General features: G+C 44.2%; 2 protein-coding genes across 15 annotated transcripts in view; one reads left to right on the plus strand and one right to left on the minus strand.

Moving 5' to 3' along the window:
- LOC123283936 (serine/threonine-protein phosphatase 2A regulatory subunit B'' subunit beta-like) overlaps positions 1–18695 on the minus strand; it is an 84973-nt gene that overhangs the window by 55181 nt on the left and 11097 nt on the right. For 12 of the 14 annotated variants that reach the window (XM_070506492.1, XM_070506491.1, XM_070506490.1 and 9 more), the window contains exon 2: positions 16039–16221. In XM_070506492.1, the coding sequence (XP_070362593.1) occupies positions 16039–16221 (183 nt within the window). Of the gene's footprint in view, positions 1–409; positions 8569–16038; positions 16222–18695 lie in introns of those variants that run through there. The other 2 variants (XM_070506494.1, XM_070506493.1) reach the window with 2 other exon arrangements.
- On the plus strand, positions 3793–16032 carry LOC123283901 (disks large-associated protein 5-like). The gene is made up of 4 exons (XM_044766453.2): positions 3793–3911; positions 8895–8987; positions 10576–10792; positions 11684–16032. The coding sequence occupies exons 1-4, from the start codon at positions 3897–3899 to the stop codon at positions 11770–11772; spliced, it is 414 nt and encodes a 137-aa protein (XP_044622388.1). The 5' UTR covers positions 3793–3896; the 3' UTR covers positions 11773–16032.

Raw genomic sequence — 18695 nt, forward strand, 5'->3', positions numbered from 1 at the left:
GTTTTACGAAGTGTATTTTTGCTCTTGCTTAGTGATGAGGCTCCAGAAGTAACAAAAGAAATGTTGGCACACAAAAGTGAAACTTCAGTACATCAAGATTCCGACGAATTACGCCGTCCTTTGAGTTCTCTGACAGTTGGGAGCACAGGTATGGTATTTTCATGAATTTTTTACTTGTTTCTCTGGGTTATGGTTTATCAGAGATCGTTTAGAGTCTTTTCCACCATGTGTCTCACCATGTAGCTCAGGGTGTGATCTCAGGGTCAGAAGAGACGGAAAAGCATGGGGAGGGCTATCTGGAAACAGAGCTGGAATGAGGACTGCAGACTGAGAGGGGGACCGAAATGTAAATTTCAAGAGATGAAGAACATTGAGAGACACTGTAAAAGGAGATCTGATGAATGAAATCTTTGAGGCAGAAATAAAATTTTATTTAAATTTTAAATTTATTTACAATTTTAAATTTCAATGTTGAAAAAATTGAAGGATTTAAGAAATTTGTCTTGTGGGGGATGTCGTTATAGGAGTTGCTGCTTTGAAATGTATATGTAATGTTTTCTTTAATCTATAGATCGTGTCTTAAATAAAAATGAAACTACTACTGAAAATTTACATGGCTTTCCAATAAAAGAAGTCCCATCACTTGAAATAAAGGAGGATCAGACATCTCAGCAGCGACATGTGCTGCATTTCAGGTCTGTGCGTTTGTTCCCAGTGTAAGCATTTTGTATTAATGTCTAGACATTTAAAACCAAAATTAAACTATTTTAACCTTAATATAATACGTAGATGAATTAGGAGGAAACTGACCTTGAGTGATTTTTATTTATCTTTTAAATTAAAAATCTTTTTCAATGGCTAGTATATTCATGTGGTTGCTAACTTAAAAGATAGAAAGAGGTACAAGTGAGAAGCCTTTTTTCCAACTCTGCTCCCAACCCTACAGTTCGAACCTTCCACAGAGGCAAGTGTTATTCATTTCTTGTGAATTCTTCCAGAGATACATAATGCATATGTAGATAAACTTTTTTTAAATGTAAACAGTAGCATACTATTCTGTTTTCATTTAATGTTAAATGTAGGAGATATTCCATTTGAGTCCTTTAAGAACTTTCTCATGCTGTTTTTGTGTGTGTTTTAATGGCCGCATGGTATCCAATTGTATGGCTACACCACGATTTACTTAGTAGGTCCCTGTTGCTGGTTGTTTCCATTGAGTTCAGTCTGGTAGTATTACTGTCAAGCCTGCAAAAAACAAGCCTGGATGCTTTTCAATCCTCTCCTGTGCAAATAAATAAAGACCTCAATTTACATTCCCTCAGCAAAATATGGGAGTTCCTATTTTATCATACCTTTTTTTTCAAACAAAGAAACTAAGTTAATGTTTATTTTACAAAAGAAGGATAGAGGGAGATGATGGTAGGCTCCTTGGCCCACTAAATCATAAGATAGGATTATGTTTCTCCAACTATGAAGACTGAAAATTAGAGTTCCTGTTTGGGAACCTAAAAGCCATGTCACCTAAATGCCTTGGACACAGATCAGAGGACTGCATCTGGAGAAAGGCCCCAACGCTCCACATCACACAGGAAATGATGACATACTATGTTCTTGAGTGAATGTAGCAAGGAGATTCTCACATCTTTTCCAATACAGTACTAACCACTTTTTTGGGCTTTGACAATCAAATAGAGGAGAAATATTATCTTCCTATACTTTTAATACTCATTTGTTCTATTATGAATGAGTATATTTCAGAGCCACTTCAGCTGTTTGTAGAACGTAAGGTTTTATGATTGTAAGGGATTTTAGAGATGAGCTAGTCCACCGTGTTGTTGGACTGAGACATTGAGATAATAAGCAATTTACCCAACTAAATAATGTCGGATCTAAGACAAGTCTCCTTTCTCATTAATTAAGTTTTCATTAGATATAAACAGCTAATTTTTTCTTCTAAGAAAAAAAACTATCCTCAGTTTCTCCTGCTAAGATGCTTTTTATAAAGAGACAGATTCAATTTATCTTGGGCCGGGGTTTCTCAACTTGCACTACTGACATTTCAGATTGGATAATTCTTGTTGTGGGGCCGTCCTCTGCATCGCAGGATGTTGTGTAACGTCCCAGACCAGTAGCACTCCTCTGGTTTGTGACAAAGGTGCTCTAGACACTGCCAGATGTCCCCTGGGGGGCAAAATTGACCAGTGTTGAGAACTACCGCCCTTGGACAAGCAAAGCCTACTAATTAGAATCTGTGAGGCCCTGACACTGTAATTCCAGTCTTACAGGGTTTAGCTTCAACTTACTCTGGGCAGTTGGGTTGGTCTCAGTTCCATGGGCAATACCAGAAGTAAAGACAGAACTCAGGCATGTCTGGTTCTTTCTGTTTCATCTCTGATAAATGAGAACGGAAAGAACTAGAAATATTAGCTTGGAAAGTTGCTCTTGGCATTAACCATCCACGTAAGTTTTAGGTGTAGAAAGATGGACATGTATAGGATATCAACTTGTATTTATGGATTTTAATATATCACAGTTCATAAAATAAGCATCAGCTCTGGAAAATCGCTATTGTATAAGTGTCATATTGCTAATACTTAGATATTAGTATGAGAAACATTTGTAAAGCTGAAACATGTCATAATTTTAGAAAGATTCTCTGATATGAAAGAGAGGAATTAATATTGACCGACTGCCTTGAGTGGGAAAGGAAGCTTGAAGTATAGATTCCAAACAAAGGGGAGGGAACATTTATGTTTTTTGTCTTAGCTTTGTTTATTTTATTTTATTTATGTATTTATTCTTTTTAGGAAGATCGGCCCTGAGCTAACATCTGTTGCCAGTCTTCCTCCTTTATTTCCCTCTCCCCAAAGCCCTGACATATAGCTGTATATCCTAGTTGTAGGTCATTCTAGTTCTTCTGCGTGGGATGCCAGCACAGCATGGCCTGATGAGCGGTGTGTAGGTCTGGGCCCAGGATCTGAACCAGTGAACCCTGGGCTGCTGAAGGTGAGTGCATGGACCCAACCACTTGGCCACCAGGGTGGCTCTGCATTGTTTATTTTAATATGTCTACATTTATCTGAAACAAAAATCTAGTGTTGCCGAACTTTATAGTTTTGTTAATCAAAATAGCAAGACTTTTCATTTCTCAACATACGTTCACTAGTATCTCTGTGCTAAAATGGTAGATGACTTATAAGGTGTAAGTAATTAGAATGTTAGCAATCATTCCTGGGAGTTAAACGTTTGCCTATTTATTGTTAGATTTTTTATGACTTTTTGAGTGACATCTATATCTAGTATTGTTTAATTATGCAAAATATTTTCTGAATGAAAATGACCTAAATAAATATGGAACAAATTTTCTGATATTTCCTTAATCTTATTTGGAGAAGCTTTTTAGAAAAAATCATTTGTGTGCTGTGTGAAGTCCTTAGATGCTGATGTACAGTGAGTTGTTTGAGGTTGAATTCTTGTAAAATACAAGGTGAGCAGAATGCTGTTTACTATGTAGCAACATATATGAGAATGAATATTGCTACGTTTTAGTGGGAACAGAAGCAGACAGTTAATGCTCAGTATTTGTATGACAAAGTTTTGTAGTCGATGTTTTTTTGTTTTGCTTTAAGGTAAGAGTTTGATTCTGGAAGCCCCAGGATATTTGGGGTGAGGTCGTCTTATCAGCTGGCTGACTTGCAATCAAGGTCCTGTTTTGTTCTCTAGCTTTTAAAAATCTCATCTTTTCCTTAGCAGAAGATCTTATTCCCCTCGCAGTTGGTCAAAAAAGACTCCTTAAGGCAGAAATATTCAAACGGTTTGAAGAACTGGTGGACAATTTGGAATACAAATGAGGCAAAAAGGATACCACCTGTGCAGACCTGGATGGGTTCTGGAACATGGCCAGCCTTCAGGTATGTGGCCAGGATTTGGAATGGCTTAACTTTCGAGTCGCATGTTTTTGGAAGTGAGGTAACAGTAGTAAAATGGGAGTAGTAGAGGCGGCTTAGGTATCTGTAATATTAAAGGAGATATTAGCCCCTTTACAAACTGTAAAGCACTGTCTAAATTTTATGGCTGCTGTCCCCTCCTCCTGCATACTGTCAGGGTAATTTCTATATGGGTTGGAAATTGAGATTCTATTCAGCTGTTGCCTAGTCTGTGATGATTCCATGTGTGCGAAAATGAGGATGAGTCTTCAGTAGCTGGGTCCATCGAGCAGTTATTGTCCCTGCTGTGTGTCAGGCGTTGTATGAGGAGCTGACAAATAGGCACATTCTCTACCCCAGAGGAGTTTATAGTTTTATCAGAGTCAGACATAGCCCTCATACCAATCTGGTGTAGAAAGCGCTGATAGAGGCCGTTACTAGGAAAATCAGTGAAGGTAGGGAGATGACAATTTCTAGCTTTTTGAGCTTATTTTAGAAATAAGCATATAAAATACTAATTCAAGAACCAGTGGCCAAGAACCATGAGACATTTGCAGACAGCCCGAAACCTGGAAGAAGGGGCCACAGCAGCACAGGAAGGAAGCTGTCTGGATGAGGCCGTGGGCTGATCCAGGAGAAAGAACTTTAAAAGCAAGTGTTAATATGCTCAAAGAGACCAGGCATTTTTTCTGCCAAATGAGAACAGCTATGCAAAAAAGAACATTCAGAGAACGACAACAAGAGCTCTTTGAAGTTAAAAACTATATGAGCAGAAATGTAAGATTCACTAGAAAGATGGAATATGAAGCTGAGATCTCCCATAAATTAGAGCAAAAAGAGAGAGATAAAAGAGGAGAGACTAGATAAGAATATTAAGGGGACCAGTCTAGGAAGTATAATATCCAAATAACAGGGATTCCAGAAAAAGAGAACAGAAAAAATAGTGGAGAGGAAATGATCAATGAAATAGTTTGACATTTTCCTGGAACTGGAGGACCTGAATTCCAGATTGAAGGAGCCCATTGAGTGCCTAGCACTGTATGTCAGTGTAGACACACACCAATGCACAATGAAATATAATTGTACAACTCTTGGGATGAGGAGAAACATCTAGAAACTTCCAGAGAGCAAAAACAAGTTTCATACAAAAGGTCAAAAATCAGAATATCCCTAGATTTCTCAACAGCGACATCGAAAGCTGGGAGAACAAGGCCCTCGAACTTCTCGGGGAAAATAACACTCAGCCTGGTGTTGTATACCCAGCCAGTCACGCTTGAGGGTGGAAAGGCATGTTTCAGACACACACAGTCTGAAATTTTACCTCCCAGGCACCCTTTCTCAGGAAACTGAGAACGGCCCTCACAAAAATGAGGGAGTAAGCCAAGAAAGGGGAAGGAGCTGGGACAGATCCCCAAAAAGTCTAAGGGAATTGTGGCTGAGGTGAGTAAAGAGGGTGAGCAGCAGGCTTAGGAAGCAGCTGTTCAGACTGGAGCAGGAGGCTGGGGCTCGGCGAGATACTGTCTCTGAGGCTGAACGGAACAGAATACCCGAGTGGTTTGCTTTTCTAGTTGTATTAAGAGGGAATTTATACATACTGTGCAGACTTTAGAGGCAAATTGATGATAGATACATTAAAAAACTAAGCAAACAAAAAGCAAAGCAATGATGAAGTCTAGAGAAAAATGTGAAGAAACACAATATTCTGGTAATTATATGGCGCAGAAGTGAATAGTGTTTATGGAGTCACTTTATGACCAGTTGACATAATAATGAGTTGGTTCACTAGCATCCTTCAATGGTGACCCATTAATTTTGTCTTTCTTAGTATCATAATTATTTTATGGATTTAAAAGTATTTGTGTTGGCATCTTTTACAGTCATTATCTTTAGTGATGCTCATTTCCCAGTTTTGGCCAGTGGGAGCCTCTTCAAGTTGGCTCCTGGGGCTTTTATTTATTTTAAAGAGCTATACTGAGGATAAACAATCTACATATGATAAAATCTGCCCATTCTAAGTGTAAAAGTCAATGATGTTTAGTAAATTTACAGAGTTGTGCAACCGTCGCTGCAATCCAAACTTAGAACGTTTTCATCACCACAGAAAGATGCCTCTTGCCTGTTTTCAGTCAGTTCCCATTGCCACTCCCAGTCCCAAGCAACCACGAGTCTCCTTACTGTCTCTGTAGATTTGCTTTTTCTGAACGTTTCATTCTAAGAATCACCCAATATGTGGTCTTTTGTATGTGGCTTCTTTCCCTCGGCGTGGTGTCTCTGGGGTTCCTCCATGTTGCAGCACATGCCTGTACTTTGTTCCTTTCATGGCTGAGTAGCGGTTCATGGAGACATCAGTCTGTATTGTCCAGTTGATGGACATTTCCACTATTTGACGATTACGAATAATCTATGAATATTCACTTACAAATCTTCATGTGGGCATGTTTTCTTTCACTTGGGTAGATATGGCTGGATCATGTGGTAAATTTCTGTTTAACTATTTAAGAAACTGCCAAACTGCTTTCCAAATTGATTACACCCTTTCACGTGCCCGCCAGCAGTGTGTGAGAGCTCCTGTTGCTCTGCATCCTCACCAGTGCTTGCTCCTGTCTCTCTTAGTATCGGCCATCCTGTGGGGTGTGAACTGTCATATTGTAGATTTGATTTGCATTTCCCTAATGAGTAATGATGATCAGCATCTTTTCATGTGCTTATTATTAGACATTTGTATGTCGTCTTTGGTGAAATATCTATTCAAATCTTTTTGCCCATTTTTAATTGGGTCTGTCTTTTTATTATTGAGTTGTAAGTGTTCTTTGTATATTCTGGATACAAGTCCTTTATCAGAAATATTTGCAAATATTTCCTCCCAGTTTGTGGCTTGTTCTTTAATTTTCTTAATGGTATCTTTTGAAATGCAGCTGTTTTTAATTTTGATGAAGTTCAGTTTATCAATTTTTTTAATGTTGTGATTTTGGCATTATTTCCAAGAACTCTTTTTGCCTAACCATAGGTCACAAAGATTTTATCTTATGTTTACTTCTAAAAGCTTTATCTCTTTCACTTAGGTCTGTGAACAATTGGAGTTCATTTTTTAAAAAAATTAAGTTGTGATTAATTATTTTTTGCTAGGAAAGATTTGCCCTGAGCAAATCTGTTGCCAGTCTTCCTCTCTTTTTTTTCCTCCCCAAAGCCCTGGTACATAATTGTGTATTCTAGTTGTAAGTCCTACTAGTTCTTCTGTGTGAGCTGCCACCACAGCATGGCTACTGCTAGACAAGTCATGTGGTTCCACACCCAGGAACTGAACTTGGGCTGTCGAAGCACAGCATACTGAACTTTGACCACTAGGTTATCAGGGCTGGCTCTGGAGTTCATTTTTGTGTATGGTGTAGGAAAGAGCCCAAATTCATATTTTTTCTTGCAGATATCCACTTTTCTCAGTCCTGTTTGTTGGAAAAAACTATCTTTTCCTCACTGAATTGCATTGGCACTTTTGTTGAAAATCAATTGGTCATAAGTGTAATCCTGAGTCTTTTTGACATTTAAATTTTTTTGAGAAAGGGAGATTGAGAGTACCTATTTGTATAAATGCAAATAGAGTACCTATTTGTATAAATGCAAATAGAGTACCTATTTGTATAAACGGAGACTCAAAGCATATTTACCCAACTGTTGACAGTGGTTACCACTTTGAGGAGATTGGAAATACCAGAAGGATGGGATCATACATTCCCATCCTGCTAGTATGTATATTATTTGAATCCTTTAAAATGAGATTGTGCCAGGGTCAGCCCAGTGGTATAGTGGTTAAATTTGGCACACTCCACTTCATTGCCCCAGGGTTTGCGGGTTCTGATCCCAGGCATGGACCTACACCACTCATCAAGCCATGTTGTGGTGGTGACCCACGTACAAAATAGAGGAAGACTGGCACAGATGTTAGCTCAGGGCCAGTCTTCCTCAAGCGAAAAAAGAAGAGGATTGGTAACAGATGTTAGGGCTGATCTTCCTCACCAAAACAATAAAAATGAAAATAAAATGAGATTATGTCAAGAGAAAGAGAAGGCAAGCTACAGACTAGGGGAAACTTTTGCAAAAGACCTATCTGATAAAGGACTGTTTTCTAAAATATACAAAGAACTCTTAAAACTCAACAATGATAAAACAAGCAACCTGATTTAAAAATGGACAAAAGAACTGAACAGACAGACACTTGATCAAAGAAGACAGATGGATGGCAAGTAAGTGTATGAAAAGATAAGATGCTCAACATCATATGCCCTTAGAGAATTGCCAGTTAAAAGTAAAATGAGACACTAGTACACACTTATTAGAATGGCAAAGATCCAAACCGCTGACAGCACCGGATGTTGGTGAGGATGTGGAGCAACAGGAGCACTCATTCATAGCTGGTGGGGGTGCAAAATGGTGCAGCCACTTTGGAAGACAGTTTGGCAGTTTCTTACAAAACTAAACAGAGTCTTACCATACGATGCTGCAGTCACGCTCCTTGGTGTTTGCCCAAATGAGCTGAAAACCTGTGTCCAGACAAACATGTGCACAGATGTTTATAGCAGCATTGTTCATAATTGCCAAGACTTGGAAGCAATGGATATGCTCCTCAGTAGGAGAAGGGATAAATAAACTGTAAAAAAAAAACAAAAAAACAAAAAAAAAACGGAGAGATTGTGTTCACACTGTATAATTTAGGATATCTCTCCTACCATTTTAGTCATCAAAATAGTTTGGGAGTTATTCACATATGACATCCTTTATGTAGATTTTTAACATAAAATAACAATGAACAATTTTACCATAAGAATTCATTTGAATACAAAATTGACAATGACAGTCTAATTTTATGTCACCAGTCCAAGTCGTTGTCAATTTGTTTGAAGCTTTTATGCATTAATTTGTAAATTTAATATGGTTAGCATTAATCTGATAAACTTGTGCTTCATTTATTAACAGATACAGGATCTACGCCAGAAATTCAACAATCTGACCATACTTGAGGAGTGTGGATGGGAGAAAGCCAGCAATACGAGCAAAGATGTGTTTCAGGTAAATTTGTGGATTTCTAATATAGACTTTTACTTTAATGAATTTAAGCTTTAGAAACATTTAGCTTCAGGTTTTTCATTTCACAAAACGTGTCATCTATTACAATGTCCTGATTGTCTTGAAAGAGTGAGGAAAGGTCAACACAAAATTCAGGATGGTTATTTCTGGCGGGGGAGGTGGGGCTGAGATTGGATTTGGTCCTCCTGAGAGCTTCTGAGTTGCTAAGTAACGGTATGTACCAGTGTGTTTTATTCTTTAAACTGTACCTATACATTGTTTTGCAGTAATAATAGCAGTAGTACATAATTTATATAATGTGCCAACTATGCTTCCCAGGCCCTCACACACATTGACTCAGTTAATCCTCACAACAGTCCTGTGAGGTGGGTGCCGTTATCCCCGGGTGGGGAATCTGAGGCCAGGAAGACTCGAGCACGTGCCCAGGGTGGAGCTGGGTTTCTCATTCCAGAACCCATGTTCTTAACCCACAGGTTATGCCATCTCTGCTTTCTATACTCTTGTGCGTGATATATTTCAAAATGAAAGAACTTTTTAAGTAGAAAAGAGGAACAATGACTCTTAGACTCTCTCTCTTCTTCCCAAATTTTATCATGTAAAATTTCCTATTTTCTCTGTAAAATTGGCTTTGTTGACATGATAGATTCCATTCTTATCTATTTGTACTAATTTTTTTCCCAAAATATTTTAACTCCAAGCTTTTGGTTCAGAATTGCTACTTCTCAAGCCAGCTTGGAGCCCTGCCACTTTTTCTTTTAGATTTTAGAAAAATGCCTCTGGTTGTAAAATCAGGTTTCTAAACTGGTACTTTATTATGCTGTGTAATCCAAATAAAAACTCTGTTTTGAATTCTGTCTTAGGAGTTTAAGATGTTAGAGTATTAAAGGATTATTGTAGGATTGTTTTACTAATGAAGTCTCCTTATTTTACTAATGAAGTAATGTCTTAGTAAGACGTTAGTAATGTCTTACTAATGACAAAGGCCCTGAGGACAGTGACGAGATTGATTGAATGAATTTCAAGTCTGTTAAACAGGAAGGATGCTGGGACATTTGGACCTGCCGTGCGCATTTCTTATCGGGTGCTTAGTCCTGGGGACATAACACCATCAGTGACGCAGATAACGGCTGTGTCAAGACAGCATTATGTCGGAGCCTTGTAATTCTGCCCCTTACCACCAGTGTTTCTCTCCTACATTATTTTATAGGCCACCGTTAAGACTACTGAACAGTTAAAATCAAACTAATCTTTTATCTGTACTTTGGAACCATTCCCCCAGATCTCTTAGTCATTGACCTCTCATCCCATCAGTTAGCCTTGTTCTCTCTTTTCCATCAGTTTTTAGACATGTTGAAGGGTCCTATCTTTGTTTACATTAAACGACAACCACAACTAACTCCTTGAGGGCAGGAACTTTGTCCTTTACCTTTGACCCCCAGCATGTTTAGCACATACTAGGAACTTGATAAGCATAAGATGGATGTGTGAAATATTTTAGGCATGCTTTATTCATTTTTCTTATAAGATGGTAATGAGTTGCTTTAGTAAATGTCATAATTTCTCTTTGTAGGAAAAAGTTGTCTCGGGTATAGCGAGTGAACCAAAACATGATGATGCTGGGATCGCAGATGGGGGTCGCCTCGCTGCTGTGAAGAAGGCAATGAGAGAGAGGATGCAGCCGGGAGAGCGTGCTGAGGCCGTGGGCTCTGCGGTGCCAAAGGAAGTTGATCATAAAGCGTTTGACACTGGATCTTTTAGAATTGAAAGTCCCGTTAAATCATTCTCAGGTTAGTTTTTCTGTTGAGACTACTTAAGAAACGTACTTGGGTTGGATGGGAGCTTGTACAGGAGGTGAAAAAGTTTTCACAGGAAGCAATATAAGCTGTCTGTGATTTCTGGAAAATAGACCACATCCTCACCACCAAACACTTGCAGATTTTGTTTGATGGATGGGATTAGATTACCTGAAGTGACATATCTCCTAAAGTTGCTTTTCTGTGTTTTCTAAGTGACTTCACTTCCATTATTAGCCCCTAACCCCAAGGTCCTGGGAGGAAGGTCCCAGGTCCCAAGAGGGAAGGGCGATGAGCATGAGGAGTGAGGTGATTTCCTTCAGGTTGGTGCCAGGCTGGATGAGAATTTCAGCAGGAAAGGAAGCTTAGGCACCAAACCATCACACTTCTCTGGCTGTTCTTAAAAAATGACGCTTAGGGAAGGTGGGTTTGGTTTTATTTTCATTTGTATCAAAACTTTTGCCCAGATCTTTTTGAAACACAACAGGCCAATCCACAGACAGAAAGGGGACTCATGGTTGCCAGGGGCTGGGCGTGGGGAATGGGGAGTGACTGCTACAGAACCCGGGATTCCCTTGTAGGGGGATGTGAATGTTCGGGAACCAGACAGTGGTAATGGTTGTGCAACACTGTCTATGAAATAAAGGCCCCTGAATTGTACATCTTAAAATGGTTAAAATGCTGGTGGAACTTTATGTGAATTTTACCACCATAAAAAGAATGAAAGTATCTGCAGTATGATTTAGTTTATGTACAATTCTAGAAATCCCTAATCAATAGTGACCACAGGGAGCCTGGGGCTGGGGGCGGGAGGGATGAGAATGAAGCAGAGTTTAGGGGCCAGTGGAGACGCTCATCATGCTGACTGTGCTGACGGCTTGACAGGCCCACTGGAACTCACCAAACTGTCCACAGCAGACACCCACTGCTTCTCGCCCAGCAACCGTGCCCGGAGAAAGCCGCCAAAGAAGTAGAAAAGCTACACAGGTTTCAGCTCGTGGGGTCACTTTCATGCTCCCACACGAACATGCAAAGCGAGGGCCACCTCGCCAATGGGGAGTGATCGCCACCCATAATGTTCAGAGAGAACACACCCAAGCATAGAACAGCGTGCTACTTCTCATCCAAGAAAGGGAAGAAATTAAATATGTGTGTACATACACAGATGTATATTTGTAGGTATTTGCTCATATTAAAAAATAAAGGATAAGCCAAATTTATGAAAACTGTTACTTATGGGGGAGGAAGAGAGCAGAGTTGAACAGACAGGGGTAGACTCTGGACTTATGGGAATATATCTGGTTTGTGAGTTTTGACCTTGGAACCATGTACGTTTTTACATACTTATAAAACAAAATTTAAAAACATACTTTAAAAAGGCGATCTCTAACAGAAGAGAAGGGGACACTTCCGATCTTCCTCTTGGACCAGTGTTACCCTAATACCAAAACCAGACACAGGAATCACAGGAAAACTGCCAGCCAGTATCTCTTCTGGATACGGACACAAAAACCATCCACAGAATACCAGCCAGTGAAATCCAGCCACGCAGAAAAAGGACCACACACGATGGCCAAGTGGGATTTGCTCCAGAACGCAAGGTTGGTTTAACATTGGAAAAACCAACTCACGTAATGCACCTCATCCATAGAATAAAGAACCAAACCACACGGGCCTCTCAACAGACACAGGAAAAGCATCCGACCAAGCTAACATCTTTTCTTGATAAAAACGCTGACCAAACCAGGAATGGAAAGGAAGGTCCCCAACCCGATAAAGGGTATCTGTGAAAACCCACGCTCACAGCATGCTTAGCGGTGAAGGACTGGATGCTTTTCCCAAGGGCAGGATCAAGAACCTCCACTCTCGGACATCAACACCACACCACGCTACAGGTTCTTCCCAGAGCAGTCGGGCGCGACGAGGAAATAACAGATCCACACCGGGAAGGAAGAAGCGAAACTATTTCTAGCCGCAGGTAACATGATCATGTACACACAAAATCCTAAGGAATACGCTAAAACACTATTAGAACGAATAAATGAGTTCAGAGGACTGCAGGATACAAGATCAGTACACAGGAATTAATTGCATTTTTATACACTTGCAATGAACAAGCTGAAAATAAAATTCAGAGAAGCATTCCAGTTATAATAGCATCAAAAAGAATAAAATGCTTCAGAACAAATTTAACAGAAGATGTGCAAAACTTATACTTGAAAACTACAAAACATCTTCGAAAGAAACTAAGACCTAAATGAGTGGAAGACGTCCTATGCACACGGATGAGAAGACAGTAGTAAGACGGCCATACTCCCCACACCGATCTACAGAGTCAACGCGAGCCCAGCAGAACCCCAGCTGGCGTCTCTGCAGAAACTGACAAGCTGACCCTAAAATCCATAAGGAGTTGCAAGGGTCCACGGAGAGCCAAAACAAGCTTGAGAAGGGACTCACACGTCCCATTTCAAAACCGACTACAAAGCAGCAGTAATCAAGACAGGGTGGAACTGGCATAAAGACACAAGGACAGGTCAAGGGCTAGAATCAGAATCCAGTACTAAACCCTCATATTTATGGGGAACTGATTTTCAACAAGGGGGCCAGGGCCGCTGGACGGGGAAAGAATGGTCTCTTCAGCCTTGGTGCTGAGACAACTGGATTTCCAGACGTAAAAAATGGAGTTTGACCGCTGCATCACTATATTCAAAAATTAACTCAAAATGGATCAAAGACCTAGACGTAAAGGCCGAAACTAGAAACTCTCAGGAAAAAACAAAAGCAAATCTTCATGACCTTGCATCTGGCAATGATTTCTTGGATATGACGGCAAAAGTACGGGCAACAAATGAAAAAACAGATAAAGTGAACTTTATCAAACAAACAAAAACTTTTTGGCATCATGGAAGACTATCAAAAACTGAAAAAAGGGGTCAGCCTGGTGGTACAGTAGTTAAGTTTGCACACTCTGCTTCAGTGGCCCAGTGTTGGTGGGTTCAGATCCTGGGCACAGACTTACACACCGCTCAACAAGCCATGCTGTTGCAGCAGCCCACATCCAAAATAGAGGAAGACTGGCACAGATGTTAGCTCAGGTCCAGTCTTCCTCAGCAAAAAAGAAAAGGTTAAAAAAGACTCAGGTCAATTCTCAGTTTTTCAGGTGCTGAGTACATATAATTAAAAAAAAAAAACAACTCAGAGAATGGGAAAAAATGCACACCAAGTATTGGATAAGGGACTTGAATCTAGAATATATAAAGAACTCTTACAATTGGACAATAAAGTGACAATCCAGTTAAAGAACGGGCACAGGATCTAAACAAACATTTCTACAAAGAAGATGCACAAATAGCCAATAAGCAGATGAAAAGCTGCTCAACATGACAGTCTTCAGGGAAATGCGAGTCAAAACCACCAGGAGACACTTCGTGCCCCCTAGGACACGCTGTCTACAATCAGCAAGACACAAGTGCTGGCGAGGGTGTGAGAGATCGGAACCCTCCTACGCTGCCGGTGGGAATGCAAAATGGGGCAGCTGCTTTGGGAAATGGTCTTGTGGCTCCTCAAAGCGTTAAACATGGTGTCGCCATGTGTCCCAGCAATTCCACTCCTAGGTGTGTATATCTGAGAGAACCCTACACCTGCACACCAAGACTCGCACACGCGTGTTCCAGCAGCCCTGTGCACCACAGCCCAAAGGTGGGCCAACCCAGACGTCCATCAGTTGATGAATGGATAAATGCACAACGGGACGCTGAAAGGACGTGCCACTGACACACGCCCCAATACAGACGAACCTTGAAAACACAGGCTCACTTGTATTTTTGCTTTATTTTGCAATAAAGCACTTCCTTTATTGCTCCTCGCTTTACCGCGCTTTGCTTTATTGCGTTTTTCACCAGATGCTCCACCAGCAAAGAGAAGATGACTTGCTGAAGGCTCAGGTGCTGGTTAGCATTTTTTAGCAATATGGTATTTTTTAATTAGGGTATGCACTTTTCTTTAGTCATAATGCTATCACCCACTTAGACTACAGCATAGCATAAACCTAACTTTTATCTGCACTCGGAAACCAAACAATTCGTGTGACTTGCTTTATGGTGACATTCACTTTGTTGTGGGGGCCTGGAGCCGAGCCCCCAGTGTCGCCCGGGTCTGGCTGTGTGCTGAGGGAAAGAAGGCAGACACAAAAAGCCACACATGGTATGGATCTGTTTACATAAGATGTCCAGGATACTCGAACCTACAGAGACAGGAAGTGGATTAGTTGGGGGTGGGGGAGGGGGGATGACAGCTAAAGGGTACAGGGTTTCTTTTAGGGGGTGACAAAAATGTCCTCCAGTTGACTACGATGATGGCTGCACAACTCCGGGCATACACTGCATTGTGCTGAGTTGTACGTTTTAAATGGGTGAACTGTGGTCCGAGACTTATATCTCAATAAAGCAGTTCCAACAAGAAAAGAGGACAAGCCCTAAAAACTGCAAGCAAAAGGAAGCACGTGAACCATTCAGCAGGTGGAACAGAACCTGCTCACAACACACATGGACGGAAGGTCAGCATCCAGAATAGGAAGAGACATTCCAGAGGGGAGGGTGGGGATGAAGAAAGAGAGAGAAAGCACCCCGGAAGCACAGGGGCAAAGGGGAAGCACAAGCACCCCAATGCGGCCTGAAGGCGGAGCTCAGGAGCACAGCCCAAGGCAGCCCGATCCATGGGGGAGCGGGACTCGTCAACGCCAGCACCCAGGAGGGGCCGTGCCAGCCGCCGGCTACACGGGAGCCTTCCCACGCGGCTGAGGCGATGTGGGAAACCACGATTGTGCTCGTCTACATGTGTCTACACATGTCAACATGGATGGCCTGGAGACATGCCACCGAATTTCAAAACCAAATGGTGAGACAATGCACGGGGGATCATGTGTTAGGCTAAGTTCAAAATCGACATGTTGCTGCGCATGGACTGTGGGTCCACTAGCACCCACCCTACACAGGGAGAGACAGGGGGCAGGAGGGCGCAGAGGAAGGGCCAGGCTGGACCTCAGGGGATCAGTTGCTTAAAAAATGCAAAGGTGAACGCTGCTCCATCTGGGAGGGCAACAACGCACAGGCATGTCTGTCTTCAATATTTGGCACAACCGTTAATACAGAGTCTCCACTGTGTTTCAGATCCTGAAAACAGAACACAAGCACCAACCCGTGAACGTGGTGCTGCCCAGAGGCAGCACGCAGGGCACCCACCTTGGCCACCTTGCCCATGTCCTCCATGGTGGCTCTCTCGTGCGGAAACTGGGCGAAGGTCCGCTCAATCTTGGCGATGACGGCATCGACGTTCACTGTCCCCTGCGGACGGCCTCGGGGGAAGTAGAAGGTGGGGATGCTCTGGCTGCTGGCTGGTGGCAGGGGCTCCTCCTTTGTCTGGACCTGAGAAATGAGACAGGTGGTGAGGACTTGGGAACAGGAAACATCGTCCTCACATGAACCCGTAACAGACAGGGGCGGCACCGTTCTCAAAGTGAGCGCACGGGGCCACGGAACCCCAATGTGCACAGAACGCCAGACAATCCTGGGGGCCAACTCCAGCCATGAGGCCACCCGCATCCGAAAGGTCACACACCACAAGAGAGCGTCACATACCACTGATCCACACTGCTGAGCCTCCCCCAGCCCTGCCTCAGTGTGACCCCGCAACAGTGACAGCTGACGGCCCAGGCTGCCAGGGAGGCTGGCACAGGTCCTTGTGGGGAGCCTGCCCCGCAGTCCTCCTGGGGTCAGGGTCCTCCAGGCGGGCCGTCAATGGCGCTCGCTCACAGCCAGGACAGGTGTGGCCTCTCTTTGGGGCCCACACCTGCAGTCGCTGGTTCCCACGTGTGCCTCCCGGAGAATGGGACGTACGTCTGTCACCTGACCTGGGATGGCCCTCCGGGAAAGGATCTGGCCCTGCAGCCTCTTTCTCGCCAGAAGGCAGAACGGCAGCTGAGCCACCCCAAGTGAAGCCAGCACCTTCAGCAGCAACTACTTCGGAGAAGTTTGACCTCCTGACATGCTTTCCAAGACACAGTGGTGTCGGGACGTGCCCTCGGGGATTCAGGGAGCTGACCTGCTGTGGGGCTGTCGTTACAGGCGGAAGGGGGGACTCTGTATATAAAACACGGTTGTTTAAAATGCCCCCAAGCAGAAAGAGCTGTTCAGTGGACCCGGTTAAGGAATGACTGCCGAAAGTTGGCCCCAGGCCGGGTCTGCAGCACCGAGGGGGGAGAGGCTCTGAATCTCCTCTGAGGCCGAGCCCATGAGGCTCGCTGTTCCCACTACGGTGGGCACGGTCGCCCAGCAGGACTCAGCAGCATCTCCCTGCTGACTCAGGAGAGGCCTTCTGGGGCCAGAAACAGCTCCTGGGAGCCGGGTCGTAGACGGCCGCCGAGGACCAGGCACCCGGTCGGCCTCGACGGGCAGTGACGGGGAGGCACAGTCTGGCCCATGGACGCATCTCCGGTCTACACCCTACATTCTCTAGGGCTGGGGACACGAGGCCACAGTCTCAGGAGGCAGGAACAGCCCAGCGTCCTACTGGGGAAGGACTGGACTGAGCAGCAAAAACCCAATGCCTGAGGCCACGGGGGCTGATGGGGCCGGGAGTGGGCAGATGGTCAGGAGAGTGCACTGTGAGGGTCCCCAACTCAACAAGGTCTGGGGAACCCAATGCACACGGGACACCACGGGACCACATAGGACCTGCAGACCCTGAGCGTGCAGGAGACACACACACAACACAGCAGGCCGAGGAAACACCACAGAGGGTTCAGGGCCGGCCCAGTGACCGGGCACAGCGTGGTTCTTACCCAGAGGAATGGCACCGCCAGCAGGCCCGAACGCCCAGGTGGGGGGTCCCCTCCATGCGCCACGGGGCACTCACATGTCAGCCACCCTCCCCAAGGCCGAGTGACAGAGCACAGCTCATGCAGCCACCGCCTCATGCCACAGGGACCAGGGGCTGGAACACCAGACACCAACAGCACTACCAATTTGCCACCAGGATACACAGTCAACACGGCTCCCCACTGAAACCTGCGGGTGTCCTACACATCTCGTCCTGCAACGGGGGCCTCTTCACCACCCAGCTGCAGCCTCTGGGACCGGCTAGTGTCCTCCTCAGTCCATCAGTCCATCTCAGGGACGGCCCATGTTCTCTCAGTCACGTCTCGGGATGGCCCCACGTCCCCCTCACTCATGTCTTGGGATGGCCCCCCACGTCCCCTCAGTCACGTCTCAGGATGGCCCCACGTCCCCCTCAGTCACGTCTCGGGACGGCCCTGCATCCCCTCAGTCACGTCTCAGAACGGCCCTGCATCCCCTCACTCACGTCCCGGGACGGTCCCTCGTCCCCCTCACTCACGTCTCGGGAGGGGCCCATGTCCCCCTCAGTCATGTCTCAGGGTGGCCCCGCATCCCCTCAGTCACGTCTCAGCATGGCCCCATGTCCCCTTCAGTCACATCTCGGGACGGCCTCGCGTCCCCTCAGTCATGTCCCGGGACGCCCTGTGTCACCTGTCTGTTTTCCCTCCAGCACTAGGAGGAGGAGTCACTTGTAAACGCTTTCTGTCCTGCCCCACTGACGTGACCCACAGACGACAGCAACACGTCCAGAGGTGTTGCTGTCCTGAGTCTGCTGTACTGGGGGGCTATGGGGAGAGCCTGCAGACGCACGACAATGAGCCCTGTGATCACAACAGGGCAAATAAAACAGTCAGGGGTTTGACGCAGGGTCACCTCAGTGCTGAGAGCCGAGAGGCAGATGTGGACGGCACGGTGATCAGAAAGGAGAGGCTGCAAAGGGCGGCCCTGAGGTTCCGGCACCTATTGCAGGCCGGCTGTGCTGAGCGAGGTGGATCTGCCATGGA

This window comes from Equus asinus, chromosome 3 (assembly GCF_041296235.1).
Source record: "Equus asinus isolate D_3611 breed Donkey chromosome 3, EquAss-T2T_v2, whole genome shotgun sequence".
NCBI lineage: Eukaryota > Metazoa > Chordata > Mammalia > Perissodactyla > Equidae > Equus > Equus asinus.

What these genes read in the sequence shown, in the direction of transcription:
- LOC123283901 (XM_044766453.2), top strand. An exon ending in CGAGCAAAGATGTGTTTCAG is followed by an intron (nt 8,988 to 10,575) that starts GTAAATTTGTGG and finishes TTCTCTTTGTAG; the next exon opens with GAAAAAGTTGTCTCGGGTAT. An exon ending in TCCCGTTAAATCATTCTCAG is followed by an intron (nt 10,793 to 11,683) that starts GTTAGTTTTTCT and finishes ACGGCTTGACAG; the next exon opens with GCCCACTGGAACTCACCAAA.